Below are 25,590 nucleotides of genomic sequence, written 5' to 3'. Positions count from 1 at the left end.
AGACGCTAGCGGGACTCCCAGGCGTGCTGCTCTCCACCCGGCGACTCCCGCTGCGCTGAGACGTGCCCTGAGCTCAGGGGACCCCGTTTCCCCCTAAAACACGTCGAAGAGACGGGGTGCGCTCGCTGACACGGTGGTGGGATGTCGCCTTTGCCGCGACAAGCGTGGCAAATCGTGAAGGAAAAATGCCCCGGGGTCCTCAGCAGCTCGAAGCCCCTCGCGGCGGGGAAGGCTGGCCCCCCGAAGCTCCGAGCAGGGCCCTCCCGGTGAGGGGCCGCCAGCAGATGCCCCCCAGCAGCTCCGACCCAGGGGGCCCGGGGGTGCTCCGCCCCAACCAGCCCCCGGTGCTGCTGATGCAGCAGAAAACTGGGCACTTGACATAATTTTTAGAAGGTAATTTTATTAACACAAATTAAGGAACAGAAAATACATTCACATCATATTTCTTTTATACTCCCCTAAAACTATACTCTGTGAAATTCTGGTAAAAGTTGTATAAATGCTAGAATGCCAAGTACAATTTATTTTATTTTGCTACAGTGTTGACTAAAAAGGTCTCTAGTCCCTACTTCTTTTAAAAAGCATCTTTTAGAAGAAAAAAATGGCAACTTTATTTTTCACGTCCTATCACACAATGCCACCCAGTGTGAGGAGCGGTTTGCATCCAACTCACTCAGCTTGTGTCGCAACACTGGCGAGCACCTGTAGCACAGAGACGACGGGGTGACGGGAAGTCTGGGGTGCCACCTCCCCCAGAGCGTGGGGGGTGTGCGACCCCGGGGGCCTCGAGTTCCTCGAAAGGAAGCGCAAACACTGGAGACCGGTGATGCCCAGCTCCAAGCCGTGGGGGTCTGGGCTCGGACCCCGCCCAGGCCCGGTCGCAGGGAGGCCGGCCCCCACCCCGGGGCTCCTCGGCCGAGAGCCGCAGGACCCCCACGGAGGAGGACCCCCCGGCGTCCGCGGGAGAGAACGACCGCCCGACCGCTGGCTGTGAGCTCGCGGGGCGCCAGAGCGGGAGAGGAAGCAGAGAGAGCGGTCCGAGCGCGGGGGGCGCTGCCATCCGCTCCGCGCCGGCTTCTCCACGAGGGCCTGGACAAAGACCGGCAGTCCCCCCGGCGCCCGTCCCGGGACTCACACCGGCAGGGGGTGGGGCTGGCCGCCGTCGGCGCAGAGGTCGGGAGCGGCTGCTGGGGCCGGCTGCTGCTCCGCGGCAAAGTTGATAAACACCTGAAGGGCGGGAGGGTGACCGCTGACCGTCCGTCCGCCCTCCAGCGCCGTGAGAAGGGACACCCTCCCAAAGCACTGCCCAGCTTTCCTCCAAAACCGCGGGTCGGCCCCTCGCACCCGCCCCCCGACTCCCCGCACTCCCCGCACCACCTTTAACGGGCGAACCCTGAAACTGGACCCCAGGAACGGCAGGTATGTCCGGAGAAACCGGACCCCAGGAACGGCAGGTATGTCCGGAGAAACCGGACCCCAGGAACGGCAGGTATGTCCGGAGAAACCAGACCCCAGGAACGGCAGGTATGTCCGGACAACAGTAAATCGCCCGGAAACCTGCTGCCCCAGGCCGCCCTGGGGACGAAGCTGTGATTTAACTGTGCATGCGGACTCTCCTGGGGAACCAAGCCCCTTCTTCCAAGGTGCCCCTCGGTCCCTGGGGGTGGGACAGGGGCGGCGCGGGTCACCCACAGGACGGCCAGTGTTGGGAGCCGCCCTGCCTCGTTTCAGGAGCTGTAACCCCCCAAGGCTAAGGCTCAGTGAGTGACCTTCAGACCATAAGCCACTAAGGAGACAAAGCTTGTCTCCCTGGCAGGAGCACCGCCTCTGCCCCTTTTACTTCACCCTGCCTGGCCCCCAGTGCTTGGTCGGTTAGCCAATGACGGGTAACATTCCCTCGGGGGGGAACGACCTAAGACAGGCACGGTCACGTAGGAGGCCCCCAGGGAAGGACTTTGGGGGACTATAGCAAAAGGGGGTGGTGAACCCTTGCCCCTCGGATTTGACAAAGCCTAAGTCCTCACTGTCTGCGAGAAATCCCCTAATCCCCTGGTTGCCTTACTTCCCGTGTCTGACTTAAGCCTGAAACAACGACAGAGGGCGGTGCAGCCCTGTGCTGGAAAGGGCGGGATCCCTGGGTGATCAGGGAAAGAATATGTAAGATCCTGTGAAACCTGCTTTGCTAAGAATACCCTCAATTTAAATGATAAGGGTCCAAGCAGGAAATGAGTTTGTTTCCCAAAGTTTCGTAGCTCTTTAGCTATCTGACCCTGACTCAGAATAAGCCCTCCTAGTTCTTTGTATGCTATCCATTGTTTGACCCTCACTGCCTGACAATGGCTGACGAGCTTCACCTGCGCTCCTGTGCAAACTGAACCCCACGAAACCCCACTGAGGAACAGGCTCCTGGCCCTTCTCCTTGGAGAGACAGGCCACCTTTCCTCCCCCAGCAGATCACGTCTTGGTGGACTTATTCTCATCCGGCCCTGCAGACGGAGCCCCCCCACAGGCCAGTGTCATGGTGGACGAGTGGAAGCAGGCCCCACAGGCACCCTGGGCGGAGAGCACCCGATCAGCGGACCACCGACACCCACCCTCCCCCTCCTCCTCGGCTTCTGTGAACCCGACAGCAACTCACTCCGGGAGACGGGACCTCCACTCCGCGGCCCCGACCCGCCCGGGCGCCCGCCAGGCCCTACCTGCTCCAGCGTGGCCTGGCTGATGGCGTAGCGCTCAATGCGCAGCGCGGCCCTGCTGCTCTCCAGCACCCGGAACAGGGCGGCCAGGCCGGCCCGCGCCCGCGGCACGTGGTACTCCAGCAGGTTCAGGCGCCGGCCCTGGAAGCCCCACGGGCAGGGTCTCGTGACACGCTGTCACTGAAGGAGCTCGTCCCGCTGGGTGTCACCGCCCCACGCCAGTTCCGCAAGTCTCCAGTGCAGCCGGGAGCGACACCGCCCCACGAGGGCGCCCTGCACGGTGGTCAGTCACCCCGCAGGGTGCACGGCCGGCCGTCCAGCGGCTCGGTCCCCACTGTCCTCACTGTCACACCTCCCAGGACATGACTGTTCCCAGTGCCCCTCTCAGATGTGCCAGGGGCGGGGGGAGCAACAGGGGCTGTTCCGTGGGGTCCCCGAGGGGCGCTCCACGGGAGCCTGTGAGCCCCGCACGGCCTGCCTGCCCTGGTCACCATGGAAACAGGGAGGCCGCCACTGCCGTGGGACGCCACCCCACCCCCCGCAGTGAGGACCAGCCCGCACTCGGGCCCCAGGGCACCGGAGGTGGGGCCCTCACAGGCTAACCCGCAGGGCGAGGTTTGGATTCCGAGGGCCGGCACCCGAGAACCCGCGGGTCTAAGCCGGTGGCTCGGGGGCACTGCACCCGCCTGGAGGAGGGGGTGCACCCGCCTGGAGGAGGGGGTGCACCCACCTGGAGGAGGGGGTGTGGCTGCCAGCGCAGCTGCTGCTTGTGAGATGACGCTGGCGTCACCAGGCCTGAGACCCCCACACTCCCGGGGGCGTGGCCCGTCCTGAAGGCCAGGCCTCGCAGTGCAGCTGGGCCCGCAGGTGCGGAGGGTGTGACGCCCGGGACCAGCAGGGCACCGTCCCCAGTGGTCAGCCTGGAGCGCTGTGCCTGCAGGGCCCTGCCCCTCCATTGCCCCGAGGCCCCGACCACGAGCAGGCCCTCCCACCAGCACGGGGCTGACCACGAGCGTCTGTGAACACCTTCCACCGAACCCGGACGCACGCAGGACCCCCCCACTCGGGACCCCCACGCGGGACCCCCCACGCGGGCCCCCGCCCTACCTTGAACTGGGCTCCCGGGAAGTGCCGCTGCAGGCAGGCGGAGACGGCGGCGTGCGGGCCGCCTTCCTCGCAGACCCACACCCTGACGGTGTACCCGTCCCCGAACCTGAGGGCGGGTCGGCCTTAGAGCCCAGCTGCTCTCGGGGGACCCGAGTCCGTTTCCCAGGGACGCCCCACACCCCCTGCTCCCCACAAGGCTGCAGGCACAGCACCCGCCCCGCACCGCCGCCTGAGCGGGGAGAGAGGCACGCACCTGTGTCTGAGGTGCTGGGGGGACCCGAGGCACCGGAAGCGGCCGTCGACCATGATGGCGAGCCTGGTGCACAGGGCCTCGCACTCCTCCATGCTGCGGGGGGGGGGGGCCGGGGGGCACAGGGGTGAGCGCGCAGCCCGGCTCGGCCCCACGCCTCGCGAGTAACGACGGCGCAGCGCCAGGGCCGCACGCCAGCCGGGCGTCTGTGCGGACACGGCGCCCCAGCCACAGGGACACCGTCCAGGGCAGGCGGCACGCGGGCGGCCAAGGACACGGCCAAGGACACGGCCAAGGACGCAGCTGCCCCGGCGTTTCCGCACGCCCAGGGTGGGGGAGCAGCCACAAAGGGGAGGGAGCGCGGGGCTGCAGACCCGGCCCGCAGGGAGGGGCGCCCCCCACAGACGTGCGGCAGCTTCATGGAAGGAAACAGGGTTTCCCAGCGGAGTTCAAGGAAATCTGGAGTCTACGGCGAAGTGTGTCGAAAAGAGGAAAAATGAACACTTTGAACACGGAAGATTATTGTAACGTAAAAGGTGTTATAGAAAACGATGTAATATAAAATAACCCTGGCGTCTGTAAGCGTAAGATGTAAGCAGAGACCTTAACTGTGATGAGGAAGTAAGTTACATATTTACTGCATACGAGTAAACGCACACGATCCTTTCACGTGCTACAACATAAAACGCAATGGAATTAGCGACCTGTAACTTATCTGTGGTGTACACTCACATTTTAACAGGAAGCACTTAGTGGAGGTTTGTAACTTTAACTACACCGTTACAACTACGTAATCAATCACGACGACCCCGTGCAGCGCCCACCGACACCGTCAGCCCCGGGACAGAGACCCGGGTGCCCCCTGCACCCTGCGTGCGCGGCAGAAGCCACCGAGCCCAGGGAGGAGCGACACAGGACCCGCTCCAGGGCCTTCGGGGGGCGAGGGCGCCCCCCACAGGCAGAGGCCGGCTCGCCCCTCAGCCGCCGTGAAGCAGTGGGGTCTGCTCACACCCCCATCCCCACCCCCCGCTTGGTGTGGGGGCCGGGCTCGGGGAGAGGGCGACCCTGAGGACACGCTGGCGCTGCCCTTGCGGGGAGCGGCGACCTCCTCCACCTGCGACCTGGAGTCTGCGACCCCCGCCAGCACCCACAAACCGGGTGCGCCCCCACAGCCCGCGACGCTCCCCCCGCGGTGCGCCCCCCACTCCGGGATCGGTCTGAACTCCGGGTCCGGCCTCCGCTCCACCTCGGAGCAGGCCGGGCTGGGTCTCGGCGACTCGCACGGCCCCTCCAGGAACCGGCCTCCCGGAACCTGAAGTCGCACTGCCCTGCGGCCGAGACCGTTCCGGAGTCCAACTACAGGACTGACTCTGGGAGGAAGGAACCCGAGACCAAACCCCGAAACCTGTGGTTTTCCTGCGGCCTCTTCTCCTGCCGGGACGGGTGGGCAGCCCCGGACAGAAAGGGCCGGACGGGGCTGCGGGGGAAAACCTGCCGGGGGAAGGGCCGCACCGGGTGGGTCCCCGGGGGCCCCCCCGCACCGGGGCCCAGCTCTGTGAGGCAGGCAGGCAGGCCACGGGGTGGGGGGGGGCCTGCGGCAGATGTGAGGTTCGGACGCCAGCTCAGCCGCGCTGGCTGCGTGGCCATGCTGACGTGACTCCCTGGCCCCCGTGTTCTGGTCCCCGTGTCCCGACCCCCGTGACGGCGTGAGTGACGCCACAGCAGCGCAGTGTGGCACCCTCGGACAGGCAGACCCCGCGGCCCCCGCCTCGCTCCGCGGCTCACCTGTGCGAGGTCAGCACCACCGCACAGCCTTCCAGAACCTCCGTCCCCACCGCTTCCCACAGCAGCCGCTTCGAGCAGGGGTCCATCCCCGAGCTGGGCTCGTCCTGCGGGGGAGAGGGCCCCGGCAACGGTGACGGGCTCAGCCGGGGCAGGGGGGGGGGGCGCCTCTGCTTCTGAGCTCTCTGGGGCCCGCCGGCCGGCTCTGCATGCGCGTCTCTTACGGGCTCCGGGTGCCGGGCTCCAGCCACCGGGCCACCAGAACGCCCGCGCCGCGCGGCACCTGCCTGTTCGCTCAGGGGCGCGGCCGCTGCCCCCTCACAGTCAAGTTCAAACACAGCGGCAGCAGCCAGCAGCGCCCGGCGTGAGGGAGTGGGACCACGCCTGCGCGCTCTCCTCTGGCCAGGGACGCGCACGCCTGTGGGCGCGGCCAGCAGGCTGGCCACCGATCGGCGCGTGGGTGCCGGGGGCGTCAGAGGCGGAGGTCGCCGGGCCGGGGGACAACTGTCTGCGGGTTTCCCGACTGCAGGTGAGCTCTGGCGTCCTTCAAAACGCTGTTTCTAATGTCACCGTCTCACTGGCATGCCGTTTGGTAAATACAGGGGACTCACCCAGAAACACACCTTACTTCCGTAAAACCCCGGGGCTGCGGCAGGTCGTGGGGGAGGGGGGGCTGACCCGGCAGGAGTAGCGGGTCACCGCAGAGGGGCCGTGCGGCCCCAGCTCCCGGGAGGGCGCCCCCAGGTCACAGCGCCAACGCCCCTGGGATCCTCACCAGCAGCAGGAGGTCAGGCTTCCCCAGCAGGGCCAGGGCCGTGGACAGCTTCCGCTTGGTGCCCCCGCTGTAGGTGGCCACGGGCCGGTCCACGTGGGCTTCCAGGCCTAAGCGCCGCACCAGGTCCCCGGCGACCTGGGAGACAGGAGCTCTCCGTGGGCCCCCCTCACCCACTAGGGCCCCTCCTGCTGCCCCTCCCTCCTCCCTGCCCCTGCCCCAGACACACTGGCCCCGCGGGACCCGGGAATCACTGAGGGTGGACGGACGGTGCCCCGGGGCGCGCTGGGATCTCCGGGCCTGCGGGGTGAGCAGGCGGCGCCCGAGCGTGAGGTCTGGGCCTGGGGAGCCCCGGGGGGCAGCAGACCAGGGGCTGAGTGGACACGGGGAGGGAGCGGACCCCGGGGGGCAGCAGACCGGGGGCTGAGTGGACACGGGGAGGGAGCGGACCCCGGGGGGCAGCAGACCGGGGGCTGAGTGGACATGGGGAGGGAGCAGGCTGGGGCGAAACCCGAGGGAGCGTCTCAACCAGCGGAGGCAGGAGGAGGGAAGAAAGGCCCCCCCCGAAACCCGCTCCGAGACCCCCACTGGGAGGCGGGTCCACGGTGGCCCCGGGGTGGGGCAGGCGGGGGCAGAGCTGCCCGCGGGCAGTGGTGGGGGGCCAGCCCGTGGCGTCGGGGGGGCTCAGGGCACCCTCGGCCCGGGGAGCTGTGCCCGCCCCCCCCACAGGCACGTGGGCTCGCCCACAACCCCCGCCCCTGCAGCACCTGTCCGCCGGCCCTTCTCAGCCAGCCTGGGAGACCGGCTCAGCCGCTCCTCGCTCCGCAGCCCAGGCAGCTGTCCCCACGCGGGCAGGGTCCGCATGCCCTCCGACCTCACGCCCTGCACGGCCCTAACCCTAACCCTCCAGGCCCCGTGGTCTGCGTGCAGGTCCTGGGCTGGCTGCCGCCTGGGGGGCCAGTCGGCTGGTCTCCAGCCCCGCTGCTCTCCGCTTCCGCCCCTGACCCGCCCGAGTCCCCCGGCCGCCTGCGAGTGCCACCGTGCGGTCTCGCTGGCCCGGTCCCAGCCTCCCCCGACAACGTGGGGGCGGAAGGGGACACCGGGGAAACGGGCTCATGCCGGTGCGTCCTCCGCGGCTCCCTCCTATGGACTCTGGTCCCGCCGCCCCACCGAGCAGGCCCGGGGAGCAGACCCCGGGGCCCCAAATGCCAGGGGGCGGACGGGAGCCCCCTGCTGCCCACCCGGGAAGTCACCGCTCACAACAGGTGGGGGCCGCCCCTGGGCCTCCCCGGGCTGCGGCGCTCCCCTCGTGGGCAGGGAGACAGGGTTGACCTCCCTGTCCCACCCACCAGCAAAGTCGCTCCTAGTCTGCACCCTGCTCAGTGTCCCAGCAAAGGCCACCTCTGTGACGTGTGTCCCTGAAGACACAGGAGCAGTCAGGCAACGTGAAGGGCACAGGAGAGGAGACAGGAGGGGGGGCGCACAGGGGTGGACGGCGCACAGGGGTGGACGGCGCACAGGTGTGGAGGACACGGTGCGCCGACCGCTCCCCCGCCCTCCGCACGGGCCTCAGTGACAGGTAACACAGACGCAGCAGGAGCCCTTCCCGGGGGCTCCTCCGCACCAGCCCGGGGAGCACCCCCGGGCGCACTGGCCCAACCCCGTGCTTCCAGCTCCCGGGCTGAGGGGGCTGCGTGGGCGTCCCCCCCCCGGAAGCCCTGGGGGCTCACCTCCGGGACCCGTGACGTCGGGATCCCGCGCAGGCGGCAGTAGTAGCGCAGGTGCTCCCAGCCAGTCAGGTGCTCGTCCAGGGCGTCCTGCTGCGGACAGTAGCCGACGCGGATGCCCGCCGCCTGGGCCGCACACAGGGCCACGTCCTCCCTGCGGAGAAGCAGACAGAGCGCCGTCCAGAACACCCCACTCCCGGCACCCGTCTCGGGGCCCCGCCGGCCCCGGAGGAGCTCACGGGGTCCGTGGAGTGAATGCGGCTCAGGAACTGGCACAGAGGGGCTCAGTGACGGCGGAGGCACCCAGGGGCCCAGGAGGCCGGGCCGGCGAGAAGCACCCCGCGTTGTCGCCGGCGCGCAGGCGAGCTCGGGAAGCGGCTGTCGGAACCGCTGCCCCCCCAAGACGGTCCACGTGAACCCCCGAGAGTCGATGACTGCCGTGCCCTTGGGGACCTGGTTTCAAGCAAACGGGCGGCGTAACGGCTGTGTCTGATCTGTCACCGAGCGGGCGGGAAGCAGGGAGAGACCCACGGTCGAGCCCTCCGCGATTTCTGGGGACCCCGCGGCGTGGCGAGCCCCCGCGCCGGGTCACAGGGCGGTCCCCGACGGGACGCAGGCGAGCAGGAGCCACGGCGGAGACAGCGCGCGCGAGGGCCTGCCCTGGTGCGCTCACCCCCCGCCGGCCGGAAGGGGCAGGCGGGCTCCGCGACGCTGCAGGAGGCACGCCCACCCGCCCGAGCCGGCGGCCGTCCGCAGACGGACCCCGAGCTGCCGCCGCGGAGGCAACCGGCCCCCCTGACACCGCGCCAGGGAGAGGACGCGACTCAGAAGGGGGCTCCCCCCCCCCCGGGGCGGGGAAGCTGTGCACTGTCATGGGGGGGGGGGCGGCAACGCCAGCGGCGTTTTTCACGGAAGCAGAAGGAAAGACCCTGAGCTCTCCCTGGTTTTCTAGCAGAGCTTGTTTCTCAGGTTTTCTTATTTTGTATCTCACACACAGAAATTCTTCACTTACTGACTTCACACAGGAGGGTATGTTTTATTGAAATGTATAACACTTTTGATGCAAATACGCCTTTTCCTTAAATTCTGTCAACGTGATATTGATATATGTACACATTTTAGTTTGTCTTTATTTGTCCAATTGCCACTCTCATTGTCAACGTTGCCTGTAACTTCGTTTAGCGTGCCATGCAGAACTGCGCGTTTCAGAGCAGCCGCTGCCGGGTGGCTGACCGTTCAAGGAGAGGCAGCCCCACAGGCTGCAGCGGGAAGCACAGGCCTCCTCCGGCATCGGCCCGTCCCCCAGACCGGCTCTCTCGCCGCCCCGGCGCTGTGGGCTGTGACCGGCAGGCTCCTGGTCTTCTGCTCTCAGAGGCCTGGGGCGGGCGAGCCTGCCGCCAGCCCAGAGCTGGTCCCCCCTCCCTCCTCCCTCCACTGTCTCCGGGGGGTCGGTCTGGTGACGCCCCGTCCTCCCAACCTGAGGCCCCTCCTCCCGAGCCCGAGGTCGGGACAGTGGTGGGGGAGGCCCGCACGCTCAGCTCCTGGCAGCGTGCGTGTGAGCGCGGTCCCGGCAACCACGACTGCTGCCATCGGTCAGGTTTACTCTGGGGTGAGGGCCCAGCCTGAGCGCGCAGAGGTGGCAGCAGTGGGGCAGCGAGGGGGGGGGTTGTGACCACCAGGCGCTGCGCCCCGACAAAGCACAGCAGCACTGCGTGGGGTTTGAACCCCGCGCGGCCACACTGTGAGAGGCCCTCGCCCGTCGCCTCTCAGGACGCGGCGCTGTCTCGATGAGGGAGGGGCTCACGGGCCGTGAGTGGGACCAGGGGTCGGCTTGAAACCCGTTCTCCAGGCGTGCCCTAGTGTCGAGCCTGAGCACACGCCTGCGCGTGCGCCAGCACGAGTGAGTCAGCCGAGGACAGGGCCCCGGTCCTCACGGCGCGGCCGGCCGCACACGGAGGCGGGCGGCTGCCTCCCGGCCAAGGCCTGGGCGACCTGCTCCAGGCGGGGAGACGGCTGGGCCTCGGGGGCGGGGAGACGGCGCACAGCAGCGCTCCCAGCGGCTGGGGACCGCTGCGCCCTCGCTGCGCATTGAATTCCTTGAATGCCAATGCACAATTAGCGTTACCAATAATCAAGGTTTAAAATATAATTAATGCAGCTGTGATTTAGTTATAATTAAACTAATTGCACAGACACGGAGCCTCATAAGGGACTTGCAGACCATCAGGAAAATGTAAATCCATTCGTGCTTTTGAGAACAGCCATTTGAATTTCATTTTCCAATTATTCTGGAAACCATAGAATGAAATTCTAAGGAGCCGGCCAGCCTCCCAGGGACAGGAAAATAGGCCATGTGTGTTCACTTCCTTCTGAGTTCCGATTGTTTTGTCCCTTTGTACTTGTCAGTAGAGAGGTTCCAGAAGAGGGAGAGCCCACCGCTCTGTCGGCAGAAACCCCTCCTCGAGCCCCGGCTGCAGGCAGGTGGGCGCTCGGCCCTGGAGTGAGTTTGGCACATTCGGCGGGACCCCCTCGGGGGAAGGAAGGAAGATGCAGTCCCATCGAGACATAAACCCCTTCTGGTTGCCATGCAAATTCGCTGCAATTCCAACCAAAACTCCAGTGCTGGGACATTTTTTAGAGGTTGATAGAGTTACTCCAAAAGTGTAAGGGTCCCAGAGTCATCCAAGCAATTCCGCAGAGGAAGACCCGGGGAGACGGACAGCCCGGCCAAGCCCGGGGCGGGCAGAGGCAGTGCTTCCAGCCCGCGGAGGGGAGGCGTCGCGTCCGACAGCGGCACCAGGGCCCGCTCGGGGGGCTCAGCGGGCCAGCGCGCCGCCTCCCACCCCTCACCACAGCCGCGGGCTCGGTCCCCAGTCAGGGCCGGCACAAGGGTCGGCGATGAACCCAAAGGTAAGTGGGGCAAGGAATTGAGTGGGGTTTTTTCCCTCTCTCTCATCAATCAATCAGTCAACCAGAACACGACCGTAGGCAAATTGGGATTCTGGATAGAAAAAAATAAAATTAAAACTATATTTCTACTATACCATGTACCTACATATAAACTCCACATAAACACATGCATGTAAAAAATCAGTTTTTGAAAGGAAAATGTGGAAAGTATCTTTGTGACGCAGAGAGAGAATTTGAGATTCAAAACCCAAGAAGAACAAAGGAAAAACGACACACGGCCCGAATCGGAAGCAAGAACTCCGGGCGCAGACGCTCCCACAGCGAAGCCGCAGCAACGGTGCCGGCGGGAGGCCGTGCTCAGCTGGCGCGGGGCCGGCGCCAGCTTCCCGGGGGGCCGTGCCAAGCGCCCCCGCGGGACACGCGGCCAGCGTCCGGCCAGCCCGTGGGACAGAAGACAGCGGGCGCCCCAGCCAGGGGCAGACGAAGCTGCATGGCGAGCGGCCCCGGGGGAGCAGCCGAGTCCAGCGGGGGGTCGGAGGTGCGGACCAGGGGGGCAGCGGGGCCCCGTGCCCGCCCGCCCACACCGGCTGCTGCGGAGGGGGGCTGCGGAGCACTCGGCCCGCGAGGGGCGCGGGCCGCCCTCACGGCCCCGGCTGGTGTTCAAGGCACGCCTCTCTGCCCAGCACCGCGCTGGGTCGCCCGCTCCTCACCCACACGTGAAGGTGACAGACGCAACTAGACACACGTGCAGACACGCATGCACACGGAAGTCAGGCGAGGAGGAGACGTCCGTGTGAACTGAACCTCAGGATCACAGAGAACACGCCGTCCTCGGTCTGCACATCACAGGGTCACCCGGGAGTCACCCGGGAGTCGTGGGTGCAAAGCGCTGGCCAGCTAGCGGGTGATGGTGACCGCCCAGACAACCTCTGCCGACTGCTGCGTCCGAACCCACACGCGAGCCTCCGGAGCGCAGCCCTCCCCGGCCCCTGGGGGAGGGGCTCCGCAGCCCCAGCGGGGGGAGGAGGAGCTTGGACAGCGCCGAGAACGTGGCGCCCGCTTACACCACGGCCCTGGAGGGAGGGCAGCAGGCGCCCGCCCGGCAGCAGACGCCGGACGCCCACTAGCAGGTCCCAGGAGCTGGCCCAGCAGGACAGGGGTCTGCACTGGGCCCTCGGCCCCTGCACTGGACACGAGAAGCGCGGACAGACGGGGCTCCGGGACTGTCCACACCGACGCACGCGAGGCGTGGGGCGGGGCGGCCAGAACACAGCCGTGCTGCCGGACCCGGAGCCCCGGCCACAGTGCCCAGCCCGCCCTTCCACACTCGGGGGGGGGGGGCGGCTCTCGGCACAGGTGCACTGGGAAGGGACGGCGTCCTCAGGCGCCAGTCCCGCGGGGGCCCAGGGGGGCCCCAGGCTCCACCACGGACGAGCTCCACGGGCAGAAAACGGGGAAAGGCGGCTCACCCGGCGGGCGTCCTGACGACGGCGTGCCCCGAGGTCGGGGCGACGTCCCCGCTCAGCATTTCGAAGGTGGTGGTCTTCCCAGCTCCGTTCACCCCCAGGAGCCCGAAGCACTGGGAGAGGGAAGAGGGCCGCGGTGAGGCCCGACCGCACCAGGAGCGGCCCCTGCTGGCGGCCGGCCCCGGGAGGGGGGGATCCTCAGACCCCCGACCTCGGGCGCTCGTGCGTGGCAGCCTGTGGACTCCGGAGCACGTCCAAGACACTCGTGGCTTCTGGACGGGACCCAGCGCCAGGAGTGCCCGACACACGCGTGCACTCGCGTGTGCAGAGCTCAGGGGGGGCGCGTGAGGGCCGTTGAGACAAACCCGCCCGCGCCCACCCCTCGGGGCCGCCGACCAGCTCCCAGCACGCCCCCCGGGGGCCAGGGCTCTGAGGGCCGGCAGCACAGGCAGCGTCGCCCCAGCCGCCCCGCCCACTGGAAGCGCTCCCTGCGAGGGTCCCAGGCCTGCACCCTGGACAGCTCAGCCCCCAGCCTGGGGTGGACCCCGGGTCACGGGACGGTGCCTGCTCCGCCGGCAGAGCCCGGCCACCCTGCACCTCCAAGCGCCCCCCTCCGCGACGCCTGCACCCCGCCCCCACACAGGGCAGCTGCGCGGACCACCCTGAGTGCTCGGGAGCAGCAGGGACCATCGGGGCCTGAGCGGGCGAGGAGGACAGCCACGAGGGCCTGCGGCGGGGACGCCCCCTCACCTCTCCGCGCCGCAGGCCCAGGCTCACGTCGTGCACGGCCGTGCGCCGCCCGGAGAGGCCGCGGTAGGTCTTGCCGAGGTTGCACAGCACCAGCAGGTCCCCGGCGGTGCCGCCCTTCAGCACCCGCGTCTGCTCCTTCTGCACGTCCGGGTCCTCGCAGGGCGTCACCGTGCCCTGAACGCTGGCGGCGCGGCTCCTGGGGTTGGACAGGGTCGGTTCACTGCCAGGAGTAGGGGGGCTGGAGGCCTCCAGACAGCGGGCGGGGTCGGAGGCCAGATGGGGGCCGGGTCTGCAGACGCTGCGGGGCCGGCTCCACGCCCCGTCCCCCTGGCGTCCCGGGTCCCCGTCCCGCCTTCAGCCCTGCGCAGAGTCAGACTGTGCCGGACGCATGCTCAACGGAGAGAGGGCTGACCACGCGGGCATCACAAGCAATCGCTCCGCCTGAGCGACTCCAGCAAACGGGCCAGTGAGCGAGTGGTCCTCGGGCAGGAGCACCCACGTCACAGCCACGGCACAGGCCCCCACCCTAACCCCACACCCCACACTGCGCGGGCGCAGACCACACGCAGGGCGGCGCGGCCCCAGCAGCAGCACCCAGGCTCTGGACCCATCGCCTGGCTGTCCGCGGTCCCGGGGAGACGCCGGGGGAGGCGTCCGCGGGGACTCTGTGCTCACCTGGCAGCTTCGTGTGCCCTGACCTGCTTTTCACCTGGCAGGAAGGCACGTGCCCCCTTCCCGGCCCCTCTCTGGCGGCCGCCCGTCCGCGGGCCGAGGAGCCTTGGGCGCCCCCCCCCCCGGGGGCCCAGCACCGCAGCGAACGTGCCGGGAAGTGCCGGAGGGGCCCTCCCTCGAGGGTTCGGAGCCTGTGGCCCCTCAGCAAGGTCCCCGGGACGTGGCCCCGGCGAGGACCTGCCCCCTGGGACCTCGCTGGGAGAGAATGAGGCCGGGGCACAGGCCGCGTGCCCTGGAGCGAGGGGGCGCAGCCACACACTCCTGCCGTGCCCACCGCAGCGCGCCAGCCGGCGGCGAACACTCGGACGCCCTGGCAGAGCCTCACGGAACCTACGCGTGTGGCAGGGACGTGTGGGCGTGCACCTGCACACACAGGCACACACCCCCCCACGTGGGGGACCACCCTCCAGGCTGGTGGGGGCTCCCCCGTGCCGTGGGCCACTGACACTGTCCCCCCCACGCCGATGCACCGCCCCCCCGCCGGACAAGGAGAAGAGACGGCGTGCGAGGTGACAGGAGCTGGCGGGGCAGAGGGCCCGCGGGCGTCAGCCCCGAGTCCCCGCCCTCCCTGCTCCCGGGAGCGAGCCGCCTCGCCCCGGAGGTCCGTCCGGCCGCCGCCCGCGCACCCGGGAGGTGCTGCAGCCGGGCATGGGCCCAGCACAACCGCAGCAGGAACGCTCCCCAAGACCGTGAGACAGCCACGCGCTCCCCCACAGGGCGGCCCCGGGCGGGGGGGCGCTGACGCCAGCCTCCCTGGAGCCCAGGACTCCCGCCGCCCCAGCGGGAGGAACCCAGCGCCCGCTCCCAAGGGCTGCACGTGGCGCCCAGCGCACTCGCCCGCGGGCTGCGGGCTGCAGGGGACGTCCCGCCCCCCACCCCCGGACGCAGGCGGCCGCAGCCCACACCTGGGCCACTGCAGGAGGTCCCCGTGCAGCAGCAGCCTCAGCAGCAGCAGGGCCGAGCCCTGGCAGGCCAGCTGCAGGAAGGTCCAGCCCAGGAAGCTCATCGCGAAGGGGCTGGCGTAGGAGTCGAGGCCGAAGCCGCGCGCCAGGTCGTACTTGATCTGGTTGTAGCAGAGCTCCACCAGCCCCTGGCCCAGGCAGAACTGCGGGAACAGCGCGAAGGCCCACCGGAGCGCGTCCGAGATGTCCTGTAAGTTCTGCGCGGGGACAGGAGGAGAAGGGGAGTCAGCTCACGAGCCCGTCACGGCGTCCAGTTCTCCGCGTCGGCCCCGAGTCCCAGGCGGCCGGCGAGCCACAGGGACTGCCCAGCTGGCTCCACAGTGCCAGGGCGGCCTCCCTGAGGGAGAGACACACACACACACACACACACACACACACACACACACACACGGCTGCCACTGGCCGGGCCACACCTTCGGGCAGGGCCCGAGCCACCCTCCCCCCCCCCCGGGGGGCTGCAGGCGCAGGTACCGGCTCACACACACTCAGTTCTGGTGGGAAAAGCAGCCGGGCCGGCTCGGGCCGGCCTCCCGTGCCGGTGCAGGCCCAGGGCCCGCGGCGCTCACCGACCTGGGCCCCGGAGACGATGGCCAGCAGCCGCGGCATGGTGGTCATCAGCAGGGTGCAGAGGCCGAAGACGAAGTTCAGCGAGACGTAGGCGATGAAGGCCACGTCGGCGCTGGGGAAGACCCTGGAGGCCAGGTACATCCACGGGAGGGTGGCGTACCTGCGTGCGGGGCCCGGGAGAGGCCTGCTTGTTCTCGGTCGTCTCCCTGGCGGCGGCGGACCGAGGGGTGCACTCTCCCCGCCCGGCCAGGCCTCCTCATGCGGCGAGCGGTCTGCGGGGCTGCGGAGGCCCGACAGCACGGAGCAGGCCCGAGCCCGGAGGCCTGTGGGCCTGGACCCGCAACCCCGCCACCCCAAGGAAGGCCGCGGGGTCCCCCGAGTCCCCCCGGAACAGGCCCGCCGCCGGGAAAGCAGCAATGACGCCTGCTGGTGGCGGTGGGCACCGAGCGGCGAGCGCGCGGGAAGCTGGGGCTCCGTGCGCACACCAGGCGCGAGGACGGACCCGGGGGCTCACCTCCGCCCCGCAGCCCGCGCCGGCAGGCAGCACGCCCTGGGCCTCCCCGCATGCCCGGCCCTCTCGTGTCCCGAGGCCATGGAGCGGCAGAGGGCTGCGCCCACGTTCCCGAAAACGGTCTGTGGGTCTCGTCCTCCCTCCCCACCCACCCGCCGCCGCATCCAGTCACCCGGCGACGACCGGGGGTGCCAGGTTCACCTAAACTCTGTCCCTGACTGTCTGGAGTGGGCCTGGGCCACTGGCATGGCTGCAGTTTATGTGAAACTCTTTTTATTTTTCACCTGTGGCTTAGACAAAAGGGGACAGCTTTGCTTTAAAAAGCCTCAGATTATGACAGACGGGCAGGTTAATTCCGTCCTCGCCACGAGCAAATCCCCGGAACGACGGGGCGGCGCGTGCAGCTCACGGGAGAAGCCGGTTCGGGGCCCTGGGGGTGAGCCCGGTTGGTGCCCACCACGGAGACACACGTGGGACGGCTTCTCTGCTCTTGCGTTGCCTCCGAGACCAACAGAGGTCCAGGTCAGAGGGACCGTCTCCCAACGACTAACCCCGAGGGGGTGGGGGGGACGCGGGCCAGACCAGGGGCCGGGGACCCCTGGGCGGCCACCCCGGAGCGCCCTGCCGCCGCACTCGGCCCCGATCTACGTCCCCCCTCCCGAGTCGGCCGGAGCGACCCTCTCGAAGGCAACGTAGCTGCCGGCTCGGAGCCACCCCGGGGCGCGCCGTCTCCAACAACGAGCCCTGACCCCCGGCCGCGCGGCCCCTCACGCACCCGAACAGCAGCAGCAGGAGGGCCGTGGCGGCCAGGTTCTGGCGGAAGGTGAAGGCCGGCAGCCCGAAGGCCAGGACGACGGCGACGCACAGGCAGACGGAGGCCGTGTAGACGAGCTGGGGGCGGGGAGGGGGGGCGAGGAGAGGGGCCCTGTGACCTCGGGGGCGGGGCCGGCCTCTGGGTAAGCGTGCCGGTTCCACACACGGCGAGTTTCGTAGCAGGGGGCTCAGCCCTGGAACGTCACCCACACACCACACCCGTGCACACACCACACACGTGCACATACCACATGCACAAACACAAGCAAACTGCATGCACACGTGTGCACATCTGTGCTAGGTACATACACGTGCCACACACCTGCGCACGCCACGTGCTGCACACGCACCCACCACACGTGTGCATGCACACCGCACACAAACACACACAAAGTGACTCACACGTGCACACACACCATACGTGCACGCACCACACACAAACACACACAAACCGACTCACACGTGCACACGCACCACACACACACTTCGACAGGCCACCGCAGCAGGGTACCCCCCAGGGACAGCCCCCAGTCCTACCATGTCGTACAGGAAGTTGGCGAACCAGTAGGTCCCGTGGCCCAGGCCGCTGATGTGCTGCAGCCTCTTGGCCCCGGTCACGCGGTCCCTGACCACGGCGCTGCCCCTGGAGGCCGTCAGGACGGAGAAGCCCAGCGCGATGCAGAGGGCCACGCCGCACTGGCGGACGCTCTCCAGGCTGCGGGCAAGCGCGGCTGTCAGCCGGAGACAGGGCTGGGCCCCTTCCTGCTGGGGACAGCCGGTGACGGGCCGGCGGGGGGACCAGCTGGCTGGGGGCGGGACCCCGCCCTGCATCCCCTGGGTGACCCCGACAGCATGGACGACTGGTCCCCACTGGCAGGGACAGAGCCGAGGGGCGCAGAGCTGAGGGGCATGGCCGAGTCTGCCGGTGTCCACGTCTCCTCCGGCCGCTGCTGCGCCCGGCCCCCAGTCACAGGGAAAGACGCCCGGGGTGCACTGCAGGGGCGCGGCCCTTGCCCAGGTTGGGTGCCCCACCCCACCCCACAGCGGTCCCACCAGGGGCGGGGGGCTGGCATTGGCCACGGCTCCACACGTCACCAACGTCAGGGACATCGCGCCCTCAGAGCAGCCTCCCCGCGGAGACGCCCTCTGGGTGTCACACCCACTGGCGCCACCTCGGCAGAGCACCGCCTCCCTGAAGGTCGCGGTCCCCGCGCTCGGTGAACACGGCCGGCCGGCACCACTAACCCCAAGTGCCGGAGCCACTCGGGGCGAGCGCAGGGACAGCACCAACCCCCCCGAGTAACCCAGAGACTGCGCTCCCCGGCGGGCCGCCCCCCCCACCCCGCCCCCCCCTCAACTCACATCCTGTCCTCGTTCAGCAGGGCCCCTCCGTGCGGGTGGCTGTGCAGTGTTATTCCTGCGGGAGACAACCCGGGGGTGGCCCGCACGCCCTCTCTCTCAAGGTCAGCCCCCTGCGCCCAGGGGGCTCTCCTGCTGGCTTTGCCCGGGGGCTGCACTGGTGTCCGGGAGCGGGACACCCCCCAGAACCGGCATGTGCCAGCGTGCATCGCCACGGCCCCACGCTGACACGGGACCACGTTCGACTGTCTGACCCTCAGACGCACGCCTGTGGCCTCGGGCAGCTACTGTCAGCCCATGCGCCCCGAGAGCTCCTGCAGCGTGCCACCCCCGGGCATTCCGCCCGTCTCTTCCGGGCGCGCTCCTCCCACGAAGGCTGCCGGTGTCCCCAAACCCCACCCGGGGCGGTCCGGCTCTCCGCGGGGCCGCGGGGCCACGTGAGAATGTGCAAGTCCGCCTCTGCCGGACACGCCCACCTTCACTGCACGACCCCGTGGGCCAGGGCTTCCAGACACAGGAGCCCCGAGAGCAGAGACGCCGTGTCCACGAGGTGCTCACGTCCTCGCCACCACACGGGGCTGGGCACGAGCCGTGACCGAAAGCGCTGACCGCCGCCCGGGCCGGGCTGGTGCATCCTCCTGGAGCAGCCACCCGCGTGAGCCGCCCACGGCGCTCATGGTCCTGGCGCTTGAGGGCGGCCGCGCCTGTCACAGACACCCTCTGCGCGGGACACTCGCCGGCTCTGGTGCAGCCCGGGCACTTCGGGGTGCAGGGGGCTCTCAGGCCACCCACCCCCTCCTTCGCCACGCAGACAAGCCGCCGTTCGGGGGTCCGTTTCAGGACACGGACCACACCAAGGGGCCTGCGTCGCTGCCCCATGAGCCTTCCCCCTCTCTGCTTGGAGAGCACGGCCCCCGAAAGCAGCGGCGCACGGGCACGCGGGGCCTCACCATATCGCCGCCAGTCCTCGGCGGGGGGCAGGAGCCTCCACAGGAGCAGGTTGTTGAGACGGTTCAGGTAGGAGGGCAGGGCGTGGATGCCCTTCTGGTTGTACCACACCTGGCGGAGAGGAGCCCCGCTGAGCCCGCCGGCCCGCCCGCCCCTCGCAGACACGGGCCCCGGGGCCAGGAGCTGCAGGGGCACCTGAGGCCGGGCCTGCCCACCCGGGGTGATGCCCCCGCCAGGCTAACCGGAGCATCGCCCCAGCCTCGGACTTCCTGCACACCACAGCGTGTAATTTACAGCTAAAAATAGACCGGTGCTCCCAGAGCGAGCCGGATGTTCTCTGCAATTACCACCCCCCCACCGCCCCCGCCAGCGAAAGGGACCGAGCCCACCGCTGCTTCCTCTCTCGGCCGGTGAGTGACGACGAGAGACGACACTTGACCTGTGCGGTGACAGTGGGGAGAGCGAGAGAGAGAGGGAGAGGGAGAGAGAGGGAGAGAGAGAGAGAGGGAGAGAGGGGGAGAGAGAGAGAGGGAGAGAGAGGGGAAGGAGAGAGAGGGAGGGAGAGAGAGGGAGAGGGAGAGAGAGGGAGGGAGAGAGGGAGAGAGAGAGAGGGAGGGAGGGAGAGAGGGGAGAGAGAGAGAGGGGGAGAGAGAGAGGGAGGGAGAGAGGGGGAGAGAGAGAGAGGGGGGGAGAGAGAGAGAGAGAGAGAGGGAGAGAGGGAGGGAGAGGGAGGAACTACTCCCAAATCATGGCTGGGTGTGGGCAGCACTTCTCCGACTACACAGACTGGACACGGGCCGGGAGGGGGTAAGGTCGCGGCCGCCAGGGAGCAGGTCGGGCGGAGGAGGGGACGGGAGACGGAGGGGCCCTGGGAGGCGGGACGGTAAGCTGCACGAAGAGGACCGTGAACCGACAGCACCGTATTTCAAAACTCTACCGTTCTAAGGAGAACTTTTAAACGTATTCTCAGCGTGGAAGGCTGACGAGTGTCTTGAAGACGTTAATGAATCAACTGGCAAAGTCTCGTCGTGATTGACAGGCGCATCCAGGGCAGAGCAGCCCCGCAGGGGTCGCCCCCGTGTGCGCAGCGCTCGCACCGGGTCCCAGAGCCCGCGCACCTCTCCCTCCCGAGAGGGGCGACCGGCCCGGAGCGCAGCCCTGCGCAGGCAGCGAGCGCGGGAGCAGCGCCCGCGGCACGTTCCCGGGTCCCTGCGCACCCGCGGCCGCACCCACGGCCCACAAAGTGGTACCACGCCTTGTGAACGAGCCCTGAAGGCCAAGTGCAAGGCCGGTCGGGGGCGAGCGGCAGTGGGGCAACCCGGTGTGCCGCCACAGCCCCCGCCAGGACGCACGGGCCCAGGCTCCGGGAGGGGAAGCCCGGCCACCAGCCGCTCCGGTCTCCGTGCACCCCTGCACCCGGCAAAGTGCATGCCAGGCAGCCCCGAGGACGGGACATGGGCGCCGGAATCGGTGTGACCGAAGTGACCTCACGGGGATCCGGTCACATTCTCTGACCACGCAGGTCATCGTGGACGGCCACGCCCTGGGCACGTGGCCTCTCCACTGAAAGGAGTGGGGCGCCTCAGGCCAGCCCTGCCGGTCCCTCTGGCATCCGGGCCAGCGCCCCCTCGAAAGGCCTCTTTTCCCGAGGCCTGGGAGGAGTGGGCACGCCACCCGGTCTCCCCCGGCCCCTCTGCCACGCCGAGTGCGCGCGGGGCCTGCCGGCCTGTGGAGCGTGGAGCTCGTCGAGATCCTGTGTCCCGCACGTGGTCGGTGTGGCGCAGCCGGGCCCAGGAAAACGCCGTGCAGACCAGGAGAGAGCCCTCCGGGAGAGGCTTTGGACGGCCTCAGGTCAGCGACGTCGGAACGGCGGGAGCCCCCGCGACACCGTCCGCACGGAAGACGGATCAGCACACGGAGGGAAGGGGGTGGGGGGGAGGGCGCGTGGGCCTGGCACGGCCTACCGCGGAGACGCAGCACCCCCCCACCCCGTCCATGCGAGGGCAGGGTGAGTGCAGATGAAAACGCCCCGGGCCCTCCGGAGACCACAGATCGCTCCCACTGACCAGGCGCCTTCTAACCACGGCCACGGCCTGCGTTCAAGCACCAGCCCAGGCTTGCGGGCCGCTCTGGCGTCGAGCTCTGCGTCCCCGTGTTCCCATGTAGAGCCGTGACCCTCCTCGCCGGCACAGCCTGCTCAGGAGGGGCTCTGGGGGTCTGCACCCCTGCACGGATGTTCCCTCGGGGACCACCCTGTGACACGCCTGCCGAGACCCTCCTCCGGGCGCAGTGGGGATGCCGGGATCCTCTGCAGAGCCTGTGCTCCGCTGAGCAAGCCGCCGGCACGCAGTCCCCGCCCGGCCAGCTCTCCAGGCTCCGGGGGGTGGGGGGTGGGGGGTGGAGGCCCCGACAAAGGCGGGGCGGGGTGCCCGCCCTCCGGGCTCACAGGTGCGTTGTGGCGAGTGGCCACACCTGTGCCACGACCTGCCCTTTCCCGATTTCTTCCTCGGCTGGGACACCACCAGACCATCTCCCACGCTGGACTGAGGCGTGGACTCTGCCACCTGTCCCACCCGAAGGCTGGGCGGACACAGAGGCTCTTCCTCCACCCCAGTCCACGTGCCCCTGCATGCACCAGCCCCGGGGAGCCCCAGGCCCCGCCCCCATCACTGGCGGCAGTGCCCGCAGACCCACGGTGGCCCAGTGAGGGGCTGCTGCCCCGTGTGCCACCCTCCTGGGGCCCGGCGGCCTCCCCGAGGAGGAGCGGTCAGGCCCACAGGGAAGCAGGAGCTCTGCCCCCAGGGACCCGGGGCCTCCGGCGAGGCCCTGGCTGGGGTGTCGCTGGAAGCTACCGTCCCCCTGGCTTCAGGCCCGTGAGGTGAGACCAGTGGCCAACTGCCACGCGGTCGGAAGGAAGCCTGCTCTCTCTCCCCGCTCCGGGGCCCGTGGAGCCCTTCCTCTCACAGGGACAGGCCGGGACGTCACTCGCCCCCGAGCCCGCGGGCGAGTCTGGGTGCCGGGACTCCCTGCACGCCGCCGCACCAGCAGCAGCAGCAGGGCGCAGCCGGAGACTCCTACCTTGGCCAGGCTCCTCGGCGTGGCCGCCGCCGCCGCCGCGTGGGCCTCTGGACCGGGACCTGGGGCTCGCACGCCGAAGGACCAGCCGCCCAGCCTGGGAACGGCGACCCCAGTCAGCGCTCTGCTCCGGTGGGGGGGGGCGGGGGGGGCGCCTGAAGGGGGGACGGCGCTCCGCCGCCCTGAGGCCCTGGGCAGTCAGGGCCCAGTCTCCCCTCCCCCGGGGCACTCGCTGGAATTTCCCGGAGCAAACTAGACCTTCCGTGGCCTGAAACGTGGCATTTGCCACGAGAGGCTCCCCACGGCGCTGCGGCCTGGCACCCACCGGGGCTGGTCGCTGGGCAGCAGCAGGAACTCCTCCAGGCGGGCGGCCGAGAGGTTCAGCAGCGAGTGGCCCAGGCGGCTGGTCAGCGTGGGGGCGCCGGCGCCGGTGCTGGCGTTGGGGCAGGCCTGCGGTCGTGTCCAAGGGGACCGGGGGGGCTGGGTCAGGGCCCGCCGACACGCAGGGTCCCGGGGCTGCCACACCTGAGGGTGACTCTCCACAGCGTGCAAGCGTCACCGAGTCGCCCGGGCCTCTTACACACCTATTTTCCCACCTACAGTGCACGCTTTTTTGCCCGAATTTTTTGAGACAAAAACGAGGATGCACATCATACATGGGTAGTAACAATTCTGCATCCACATACATGTTTTAAATTCTTTCACGCGTATGCGTTGGAAGTGTGACTCTAGAAAGCAATAACGATATCCGTGTGTTCTCAAATGAACGCTAAAATTCCTTTACAATACAAAACACAGGCATCTCAGTGTGAACAAATGACTGAACTAAAAAATTAAATGATGTTTTCCCTGCAAGTTTGGGCCAAAGCGTGGGTGTGCATTGATCACAGCCAAGCACCGCACGTCCCGACGTCTCAAACCTCCCTGGGCGCCGCCGACCCCTGGGAGTCGCCCAGCACCCCTCTGGGGACCCCGCTGGGACCTCAGGGGCCCGGCTGCCCGCACCTGCGGGCGGAGCTGTGAGGACCCAGGGGGAAACCCTCTCCGCGGGGCCGTCCTACGTCCGGGGACGACCAGCGCCGGCGGAGGGGCCGACTCAGGCAGAGGCCGGTGAGCAGGGGAGCCCCGCGGAGGGGAGCGCGCACTGTCCCGTGTGCTGTCCCGTGTGCTCCTCCCGTCAGGACACGGGCCCTGTGCCCGCCCCGCTCTCGCCCGCTCCCGGAAGGTGCGGGGGAGGCGCTGCACCGGGCACAGCCGAGACCCCGGGGCCGTGACACCTCCCCCGTCTGTCGGCTGGGGCGGCCCCGCGGGCCGCTGATGGGGGACGGACGGGCCTGCGGCTCCGGCTGGTGCCCTCGGAGTCCCCTCGGAGGTGCCTCCCAAGCGGGTCTTAGAGCCAGACCCCAGCGGGCGCCCCCCAGACAGGCAGCCCAGCGGCCGGGCGACAGGGGCCCGCCCTCACCTGCGCTCCCTGGGGGCCCGGCACCGCCAGAAAGCTCAGTGGCCTCTTGGCGCTCAGGCTGCAGCTCTGGGGACGCACACGGGAGGTCACGTGACAAGAGCCTCGTGGGCCTGCCCTGAACCCTGAAACGCTGCGGAGTCCCCCCCCCCGAGGGCGAGTCCCGCGTGCCCGTCCCTAAGGGAAGGTCAGGGCGGGGGGGCGGGGGGCTGCAGGCCCGCAGACCGCCTGCGCCGTCTGGCGCCCCCTCTGGCGGCGGAGCTCTTCCAGCCGCGCCCCACCACGCGTGCTGGGACCCCGCCGCTCCGGCAGTGCACGTGGTGTCGGCATCGCCGCCCCTCGAGGCTCAGCCTCACACGCAGCCGGGCTGCCGCAGAACCCACCGGACAGCCACAGGAAGCCGGGGCGTGGGGGCGGAGAGGCGGGTCCGAGCGCCAACAGGAAGGGTCCTTCCTGCAGAGAGGACACAGGGGCGGAGACGGCTCAGGCGACAGGGCCGCCGGGGCGGGCCCCGCGGGTGAGCACCGACCGGGCACCCCGCAGCGCCCGGCTCCCATGTGCGCCTTCCCGGCGGGCTGCCGGCCCGACAGCCGTGTCCCCGACGAGACAGGAGTCCCTGCTGGGTGGGTGGCGCTCTGCTGCCGGGGAAGGGGGGGCCGGGCCCCCCGGGACCTCGCTGGGGCCCTGAGGCTGCCTGTCCCCAACCCGAGCACCTTCCGCAGCGACACGGCCGCGAGTGAGCTCGGGGACTGCTCGTTCCTCCCCAGACACAGCGCCAGGGTGACCAGCTTTCAACGAGAGGCAACGGTTCCGCTCCTGCGCGAGGAGCGGCCGCACCCCGGCAGGGTCGTGAGGACAGCCCGCGGGCGCAGCTCACACCCTCGGGGACCCTGTCCACCCTCATGCGGAGGCCGGGCGTTAGCAGCGGCGGCTGTGCAAACAGAACTCTGGGTGTGCTCTGCTGTCCTGGGCATCCACTCTCCTGCTTTTCCTCTCGGGAGACCAGGGGACGGCCCGTCTCTTTCTGCCAGCGGCTCTGTCGCTGCGCCCACGCTGGGCCGGGCCCCCCGCTCGGGGTCGGGACCACCGTGCCGTCTCCCAGCGTCACCACGCCCTCGCCCCGCTCGCCCCAGTCGGGGCGAGAGGAAAGCACCGCCAGAGAAGCTCTCGCGCAGCTCCAGAAACCACTTTGCGTTCCAGGAGGACGCCAGAGGGAAACGGCGTAATCGATCTGCTGCCGACTCTTCCGCCCCGAGACCGTCAGCCACAGTCCAGCCCGGGGCTGAGGGCCCCGCGGCCGCAGGGCGGAACGGCAGCCACGGATCGGAGAGGCCCCGACACCGCAGCGCGGCCGGGCGTTTGCGTCCGTCACCGGGAGACGCGCGCTGCTGCTGCCCTTCCCGCACCGCCGCCGCGTCTTCCTCGCGCCCGGGTGCGCGGCACCCCCCCCCTCGGGCGGGCCTGAGGCCGGGCCCCCGTTCTGGCCGGCCCCCCACCCCAATAGCCCCGCAGCGCCCGTGACCCCGCAAAGCACGGCCGAGCAGAGCGAGAGGGGGAGTCCGTGAAGGAAGACGCGCCGTGTGGAGTTTTCGTTGAAAGGTCGTCTCTACTCGATCCTGGTCGTCCGGGAGAAAACATCCGGAGGAGCTCGCTCCCAGGCCGAACCTGCCCAACCCAACCTGCCCACTGGAGCCCCTTCAGTTA

At 69.1% G+C, this 25,590-nt stretch overlaps 1 protein-coding gene across 1 annotated transcript in view; it reads right to left on the bottom strand.

The window, feature by feature from the left end:
• Positions 1-380: 380 nt before the first annotated feature.
• Positions 381-25,590, bottom strand: part of ABCA13 (ATP binding cassette subfamily A member 13) — an 85,032-nt gene continuing 59,822 nt past the window's right edge. Inside the window, exons 33-50 of the mRNA XM_045828858.1 lie at positions 24,270-24,339; positions 22,753-22,877; positions 22,431-22,524; positions 19,355-19,463; positions 18,408-18,462; positions 17,583-17,760; positions 17,008-17,123; positions 15,725-15,881; positions 15,098-15,351; positions 13,461-13,656; positions 12,714-12,823; positions 8,338-8,488; positions 6,611-6,745; positions 5,839-5,942; positions 4,057-4,149; positions 3,804-3,909; positions 2,700-2,837; positions 381-1,227 (exon numbers count right to left, since the gene is read on the bottom strand). Of these exons, the coding sequence (XP_045684814.1) occupies positions 1,132-1,227; positions 2,700-2,837; positions 3,804-3,909; positions 4,057-4,149; positions 5,839-5,942; positions 6,611-6,745; positions 8,338-8,488; positions 12,714-12,823; positions 13,461-13,656; positions 15,098-15,351; positions 15,725-15,881; positions 17,008-17,123; positions 17,583-17,760; positions 18,408-18,462; positions 19,355-19,463; positions 22,431-22,524; positions 22,753-22,877; positions 24,270-24,339 (2,287 nt within the window). The 3' untranslated portion in view covers positions 381-1,131. The remainder of the gene's footprint in view (positions 1,228-2,699; positions 2,838-3,803; positions 3,910-4,056; positions 4,150-5,838; positions 5,943-6,610; positions 6,746-8,337; positions 8,489-12,713; positions 12,824-13,460; positions 13,657-15,097; positions 15,352-15,724; positions 15,882-17,007; positions 17,124-17,582; positions 17,761-18,407; positions 18,463-19,354; positions 19,464-22,430; positions 22,525-22,752; positions 22,878-24,269; positions 24,340-25,590) is intronic.

This window comes from Phyllostomus hastatus, unplaced genomic scaffold, assembly GCF_019186645.2.
Source record: "Phyllostomus hastatus isolate PE091 unplaced genomic scaffold, TTU_PhHast_1.1 phas_scaffold_78, whole genome shotgun sequence".
NCBI lineage: Eukaryota > Metazoa > Chordata > Mammalia > Chiroptera > Phyllostomidae > Phyllostomus > Phyllostomus hastatus.
This window is presented reverse-complemented; position numbering and strand designations above follow the sequence as displayed.